The sequence below is a fragment of the Priapulus caudatus genome, unplaced genomic scaffold (assembly GCF_000485595.1).
Source record: "Priapulus caudatus unplaced genomic scaffold, Priapulus_caudatus-5.0.1 Scaffold772, whole genome shotgun sequence".
Taxonomy (NCBI): Eukaryota; Metazoa; Priapulida; class Priapulimorpha; order Priapulimorphida; family Priapulidae; genus Priapulus; species Priapulus caudatus.
This window is the reverse complement of record NW_014577833.1, coordinates 133,119-141,534: the sequence shown is the minus strand read 5'-3', so window position 1 is coordinate 141,534 and position 8,416 is coordinate 133,119. Positions and strand designations below refer to the sequence as shown.

At 43.7% G+C, this 8,416-nt stretch overlaps 1 protein-coding gene across 1 annotated transcript in view; it reads left to right on the top strand.

Moving 5' to 3' along the window:
* Nucleotides 1-8,416, top strand: part of LOC106813433 (sodium/calcium exchanger 3-like) — an 18,776-nt gene that overhangs the window by 6,537 nt on the left and 3,823 nt on the right. The window contains exons 4-9 of the mRNA XM_014817564.1: nucleotides 915-1,139; nucleotides 1,842-1,986; nucleotides 2,741-2,919; nucleotides 4,271-4,379; nucleotides 5,963-6,097; nucleotides 6,609-6,694. Coding sequence (XP_014673050.1) covers nucleotides 915-1,139; nucleotides 1,842-1,986; nucleotides 2,741-2,919; nucleotides 4,271-4,379; nucleotides 5,963-6,097; nucleotides 6,609-6,694 — 879 coding nt within the window. The remainder of the gene's footprint in view (nucleotides 1-914; nucleotides 1,140-1,841; nucleotides 1,987-2,740; nucleotides 2,920-4,270; nucleotides 4,380-5,962; nucleotides 6,098-6,608; nucleotides 6,695-8,416) is intronic.

Sequence of the window (8,416 nt, the reverse complement as noted above, 5' to 3'; positions counted from 1 at the left end):
GCGCGCGTGTGTGTGTGTGTGTGTGTGTGTGTGCGTGCGCGTGTGTGTGTGGGGGTGTGTGTGTGTGTGTGTGTGTGTGTGTGTGTGTGTGCGTGCGCGTGTGTGTGTGTGGGTGTGTGTGTGTGTGTGTCTGTGTGTGTGTGTGTGTGCGTGCGTGCGTGCGTGCGTGCGTGCGTGCGCGTGTGTGTACGCGCAATACGTGTGAATGTGCGTACCTACGTGCATGTGTGCATGTGTGCAGTGTTTGCGCATATATTTTAAGAGACCCTATAGTGATACGGACTATATAAATAACAGCAGACAATTTACTGCAGCGTTATTGCATTATTTAGTGCAGCGGCACCAGTTTAAAAACGTCTGGACCGTATATATCATATATCTTATGTCCATCTGTCATGTGTCTATACTGAGCTCTACGCAACAGCTGTTATTACATATGGCTCAGTGGTTGTATAATTTGTATTGCATGGACGATCCAACGCCCACACCGTCATCTCCTCCTGCTCTTGAACGTTGCAGATCCGGGTATGTTTGAGTTCGAGCGGCCATATTCTGTTTTTGTTTATTATGTTTTCGGGTTAACTATGCATTCGGGTGTGTTATACCGCAATGGGTCTGCACTGTAACCATTCAGATTCAGATCGTATTGACTATAAAAGCTCATCTCATCTCTCCTCTTCCTCCTCATCGTTACAGAGCCGGGCGTGTTTGAGTTTCAGCGTTCTGTATAAGTAGATAGCGCATCGTCTATGAAAGCTCACCTCATCTCTCCCCCTCGTTGTTACAGAGCCGGGTGTGTTTGAGTTTCAGCGTTCTGTAGTAGATAGCGCATCGTTTATGAAAGCTCACCTCATCTCTCCTCTTCCTCCTCATCTTTACAGAGCCGGGGTGTGATGTCGCATCGTTTATGAAAGCCCAACTCATCTCTCTCCCTCGTTGTTACAGAGCCGGGTGTGTTTGAGTTTGAGCGGCCGAGCGTGCTCGTCAAGGAGAGTGTCGGCGTGTCACAGGTTCCCGTCGTGCGCAAGAACGGCGCAGACGGACGCGTGACGCTCAACTGGCGTTCACGTAGCAAGTCCGCCATCGACGGCAAGGACTTCATAGGCGGCGAGGGCACGGTCACGTTCGAACACGGAGAGGTGATGATCGAGCTAGTATACGCTAGTATACGCTAGTATACGCTAGTATACGCTAGTATACGCTTGTATACGCTAGTATACGCTAGTATACGCTTGTATACGCTAGTATACGCTACTATACGCTAGTATACACTAGTATACGCTACTATACGCTAGTATACGCTAGTGTGTTAGCTAATGTTAGCTAGTATGCACTAATCTTAACAAGTATATTATATTGGCAGCGAGGGTACGGTCACGTTCGAACACGGAGAGGTGATGAGCTAGCATGAGTTATGTTAGCTATTGTGTTAGCTAGTGTTAGCTAGTATTAGCTAGTATTAGCTGGTATTAGCTAGTGTTAGCTGGTGTTAGCTAGTGTTCATTCATACGTGCTGATATATGCTATTGTGAGATAATATAAGCTGATGTAAGCTAATATAAGCTGATGTAAGCTAATATAAGCTAATATAAGCTGATTTAATGATGAATTATAACAGGAAATAATATATGGAATTATACAAATATGCAATATAATTGCAATATATAATTACAGTAGTATGAATTATGTATAAATATCATAATAGAGTCTCGGCAGATGGCAGTTCCGTTAGTGAACAATCATTTTTAGTATCTTCAATGTTATCTGAAACGAAATTTTTAGCACGAATCGCATCGTTCACGCTGTTTTCCGTGTTCACTTGCTTCTCCTCTTCTCCTCAGCTGAATAAGATGATAGAGATTCCAATCATAAACGACCAGGATGTGGAGAAGGATGAGAACTTTGAGCTGGTGCTTTACGGAGCCTCCGCTGGCGCCACCCTCGGCCCGACGAAGAGAACCATAGTAACCATCGTCAACGACGACGGTAAACACCTCGCTCTCGTCGTCTGCCAAATAGCCAGAAATGTAGCCGTAGCCTGACGATAACGACAGAAGTGGTTTGAACAAATGTGTATCGTCGTCTGCAAGTGCATGTTATGTCATGCAACGTACAGATACTATACTGCTACACTATACTATACTATACGCAGATACTATACTATACTATACATCAGATGATAAGTAGATAATAGGGATTGTATACATGTATTTGCTGATTTCTTTCTTGATGATATTGATTACTGCCAATGATGATGATTATTACGATGTCACCGATTTACGACCAAAACGATACGCTGCTCTAGTCGTAAGATGTTACAGTAATGTGTACTTGAGAGCGGGATAGAGGGTGCGAGCGGGATAGAGGGTGCGAGCTAGCATCTACATCCTCATCAGACCTACTGTCCACTACTCTGTACCGGCTGTATATCTATTATCGGCTATGTATATATATATACACATAGATATATATATATATATATAATATATCCTCGGTCTAGCCGTGCGTACGGTGAGGATCAGACGGAAATCATAACGGATGCTCGCTTGTATAAATATATACATATATGTGCATATATATATACGTATATATATGAGTGTGTGTATATATATGTATATATATATATACACATAGATATATAGATATATACCTGTCATATATCCTCGGTCTAGCCGTGCGTACGGTGAGGATCAGACGGAAATCATAACGGATGCTCGCTTGTCTTTGCCGTCTCAATCAGACTTCAACTCGATGGTGAGCCGTGTCGTGATGATGACGAAGGTAAACATGGACTCGCTGCGCGTCGGGTCTGACAGCTGGCAGTCTCAATTCCACGACGCGATGAACGTCAATGGCGGCGACGTCGAGAACGCGACGCCGTTCGACTACCTCATGCACTTCTTCACGTTCGGCTGGAAGGTGCGCGCGCTGACGACGCCGGCGCCGTCTGTTGTCTGTTTTTTTTTGTTTTTTTAATCGTTTGTTTCATTTTTTCTCATTAATTTGTTTATATTTTTTATTTAATTATTTGTTGGTAATAATAATATTGATAATAATAATAATAATAATAATCATCGTTGCCCTACGTAATTGCTGTGGTAACCCCTGATTATATTATCGGCCGGTGTTGACAGCCATAAACTGAATAAACCTGTAGCTAGCTACCCACGATGTATGTAGACATTGGGTCTTTCAACTGCCAGATCGATAGCCGGCTGCAATCGTAGCGACCGCACGTTTAGCTTTGCCGGTCACATCTGTGACCATAAAGTCATTTAATGGGAAACGTGATCATTATTATGCCTGCAGAGCAGAGGTTGTGGTCGGGGCGATGTGGTGTTTACCTGGGGATGGGTTCAACGACCAATCAACAGTGACTTAACGACATAATTGGAGTCTTAATTACAGATGATCATAATGGAAAATAATATTGCAAAATATATAATAAATAAATGAATTTGTAATTAAAATATTCAACTTAATTTTAAAATAGTAAAAATAATTTCGAAATTAAAAGAATTAAAAAATTTAATTAAAATTAATTAAATAATCAACTCAATTTAATGATATTAAAATCGGAACCTGAGCTGGGCATGATCTATAATCTATTTTCTTGCTCGTAGATCCTGTAGAATTCTAGCCGGAAGCAGTCGGGGAGTATAGACTATAATGACCTCTGTTCTAACTTTTACTGTCGCTTATATAGCACACACATATTATCAAGAGTACATAATAGAGATCTCTATTATGTACTCTTGATAATATGTTTTATGAATGGTAAAAAGGGTTGCTTAAAGTGATTACATCACCGTAAATAGTAAAACTAAAAAAAATATTTCTACTTTTTCACAGAATGTAAGTAATTCTGTTCATTTTTTTATGGTTAAATTGTTGCATTATACTTCCTATTTTACTATATTGTTCGATGTAAACATACACTCGTGACTCATTCATAGCCTATAGCAAGCAATTAATGTCAGGATCATAATATCAAATCGTACAGATTTTTAGGATTTTTAACTAGTTGAGAAACAATCTTATCAGGTAATTAAATCTAATCAGGTAATCTTATCAGGTATTTTTTTGCAAATATCACTTTAGAAAATTCGTGACGTAGTCAATTTAAAGCATTACAGATCATGTTTGCGCTCATACCTCCCCCGACAATCCTCGGCAGCTGGCTGTGCTTCTGTGTCTCTCTCATGATGATCTATATATATATATATTTATTTTTTTTCTATAATCTATTATACTATTTTCTTGCTTGTAGATCCTGTTTGCGCTCATACCTCCCCCGACGATCCTCGGCGGCTGGCTGTGCTTCTGCATCTCCCTCATGATGATCGGCATCCTCACCGCCATCGTAGGAGACCTCGCAGGTGAGAGGCGCGCGTCGTTAGCCGTCAGGAGCTTACCTGGGGACCTTTACGTATCTGAGGACCTTTAGTTACCTGGGGATCTTCACTTACTTGGGGGGATCTTTACTTACTTGGGGACCTTTACTTATCTGAGGACCTTTAGTTACCTGGGGATCTTTACTTACCTGTGGACCTTTACTTACCTGGGGACCATTACTCACCTGGGGACCTTTACTTATCTGAGGACTTTTAGTTACCTGGGGACCATTACTCACCTGGGGATCTTTACTTACCTGGGGACCTTTACTTACCTGGGGACCTTTGCTCACCTGGGGACCATTACTCACCTGGGGACCTTTACTCACCTGGGGACCTTTACTTAGCTGGGGACCATTACTCACGGAAGCGTGTGAGCACAATGCCCGTGGGTGCAGTGTGCCACGCTGGACCCCCGCTGCCGCCGCCGCTGCTGCTGCTGCTGCTGCTGCTGTAGTCGGTGAATAATGTGGGGACAGGTGGCATGCTAATATTAATGACGGTCGATGATATATATATATATGCTGATTATATCAGGGGTAAACTACAGGCACTTGAAGCGTTTCAATAAAATATATACGCAGGGGTCGTGTGCTGTGCACGGCGACAGTTAAATATATAGCAGGTAAGAAAGCGTGTGCCAGAAATTCTATATAGCTATATATATATAGCAAATTCTAAATAGCTATTCTAAATAGCTATGTATTTAACTGTCGCCGTGCACAGCACACGACCCCTGCGTATATATTTTATTGAAACGCTTCAAGTGCCTGTGGGGTAAACGGTAAGCCCTATTTAATATAGATAAACGCGTAAATATTAATAAGCTGCTGTATTTATTCCCGGGCGATATGCGCGCGTGTCGTATATTTGGTCTCTGATTGTTACAAATTTCTGTTAATGTTGCACGAGAAGCAGCGAAAGCAGATGCATTAGTTGTAAGTAGCGGCAGAGCGTAAATATTCCAGCTGGAATTGCAGCCCATTGTTCACTTAATAACTGTATAATTACTTATTAACTGTAGCGAAGGTGTCAAATAAGACGTGGTGTTCGCTTTTACTTCTGCTCTGCACTATCTTGTGTGAGAATGTTCTAATGTAGAAGACGTTGGGAATAGAGCTTTATATATGAATAACGTTAGGTACCCGATTTAGCATGTGTTTATGCGCATGCGTGCGTTTATGAGCGTGCGCGTGCGTTTATGAGCGCGTGCGTGCGTTTATGAGCGCGTGCGTGCGTGCGTTTATGTGCGCGTGCGTGCGTTTATGAGCGTGTGCGTGCGTTTATGTGCGCGTGCGTGCGTGCGTTTATGAGCGCGCGCGTGCGTGCGTGCGTTTATGAGCGCGTGCGTGCATTTATGTGCGCGTGCGTGCGTGCGTGCGTTTATGTGCGCGTGCGTGCGTGCGTTTATGTGCGCGTGCGTGCGTTTATGAGCGCGTGTGCGCGTTTATGAGCGCGTGCATGCGTGTGCGTGTCTGTGTGTGCGTGCGTGCGTGTATGAAGTAATATATGCGTGCGTGTTAATTAATACTTGCTTTTTCTCTACGAACTCGTCGCTCTGCTGCTAGGCATCTTTGGATGTCTGATTGGTCTAGATGACTCGGTGACCGCCATCACGCTCGTGGCGCTCGGCACCAGTCTGCCGGACCTGTTTGCCAGCAAGCAAGCGGCGACCATGGAGCGATACGCCGACAACTCTATCGGTCGGTCGACCTTCGTGACTTGGTTATATACATATCTATGTCGTCATCGTTATATTATTGTATTGGATGATTTATCTTGACTGTAGAGTATTGCTAAGCTAGCTCTACCTAACTAGAGTATAGCTAATAGTTTGATTTTTTAAACGTTTACATTTGTATGAAAAATAATATAAAGTAGACATTATAGAGTGTAGATTATTATTTATTCCGGTGCTTGTTTATTCGTTGATCAAACTAATAATTCGGAACGATAATAACAATATAATAACTGAAAAAATAGGCGATTTAACACAATTTGCTTAGATTGATGTTTGGACAGTATATAATTATATGTTACAAGTTTATATATGTAGTTATTCGTCTGGTAGCCATATTTTTTGATCCCAGTTTCTTCCTATATTTACCCATCAGTCAGCTTAATAATTAACATATCTCTTATCTAGAGGTGAGTATCTGTCTCAGTGACTGCCTATACAGCACTGTATATATTCATTACACATGTGTGTTGCAGGGAACGTGACAGGGAGCAATTCCGTAAACGTTTTTCTCGGTCTAGGACTGCCGTGGGTCATTGCGTCTATCTACTGGGCTGCTCAGGTAAATACAAGTACCATCTGTATGTAAACGTACAGGTCAGCTGTGTCAGTAGCTATTGAAGGGTGGTACGTATGGCTTTTTAATTGGATGAAGACCGATGGAAACATATCAATACGACTTGCAGAACTGCCGACAACGTCTGTAGAAACATGTATTCACATATACACACGTACAAACATGCTGCTGCACACGTGCACACATGCTGCTGCACACGTGCACACATGCTGCTGCACACGTGCACACATGCTGCTGCACACGTGCACACATGCTGCTGCACACGTGCACACGTGCTGCTGCACACGTGCACACATGCTGCTGCACACGTGCACACATGCTGCTGCACACGTGCACATATACACACACGCTCTTGCACATGCACACACATGCACACGTGCACATGCTCGCACACGTGTACACATGCACACGTGCACATAATACACACACGCTCTTGCACATGCACACACATGCACAGCACACGTGCACACGCTCGCACACGTGTACACATGCACACGTGCACATAATACACACACGCTCTCGCACATGCACATGCACACACATGCACAGCACACGTGCACACGCTTGCACACGTGTACACATGCACACGTGCACATATACACACACGCTCTCGCACATGCACACACATGCATGCACACGTGCACACGCTCGCACACGTGTACACATGCACACATGCTCACGTACACATATACACACACGCTCTCGCACAATCATGAACACGTGCACACGCTCGTACACATGCACACATGCTCACGTACACATATACACACACGCTCTCGCACAATCATGCACACGTGCACACGCTCGTACACGTGTACACATGCACACGTGCACATATACACACACGCTCTCGCACAATCATGAACACGTGCACACGCTCGTACACGTGTACACATGCACACGTGCACATATACACACACGCTCTCGCACATGCACACACATGCACACGTGCACATATACACACACGCTCTCGCACATGCACACACATGCACACATGCACACACATGCACACGTGTACATATACACACACGCTCTCGCACATGCACACACATGCACACGTGCACATATACACACACGCTCTCGCACATGCACACACATGCACACACATGCACACGTGCACATGCTCGCACACGTGTACACATGCACAGGTGCACGTAATACACACACGCTCTCGCACATGCACACACATGCACACGTGCACACGCTCGCACACGTGTACACATGCACACATGCTCACGTACACATATACACACACGCTCTCGCACATGCACACACATGCACACGTGCACACGCTCGCACACGTGTACACATACACACTTGCACACTTGTTCACATACTATCAGGAGTTAATAAAAACAATAATAAGTCTAATACAATAACAATAATATAAAATAAGTCTTCATTAACTCGATCCTGATACTATGAATGGACATCGTCACAGACGATCACGAAATTTCGTGATCAGCCGATTAAAATAACATGCGTTCTGCTATTGTTGACTGTCTAGTGATACTGGCAAGATTTTCTGGCTGCGAGGTAATGCGATAGTGTCAATCAATAACGTCATTTAGCAGTTAACATGTAAATGCATAGGTGGGGTCAATGAGGTGGAGTAGAGGGAATCGATTCTGGTTAATAAGGCAGATGGGGTCGTTGTCGTATCAGGTACTACAGATATGTACCCGAGGTAGTTTTAGGTTGTTTAGT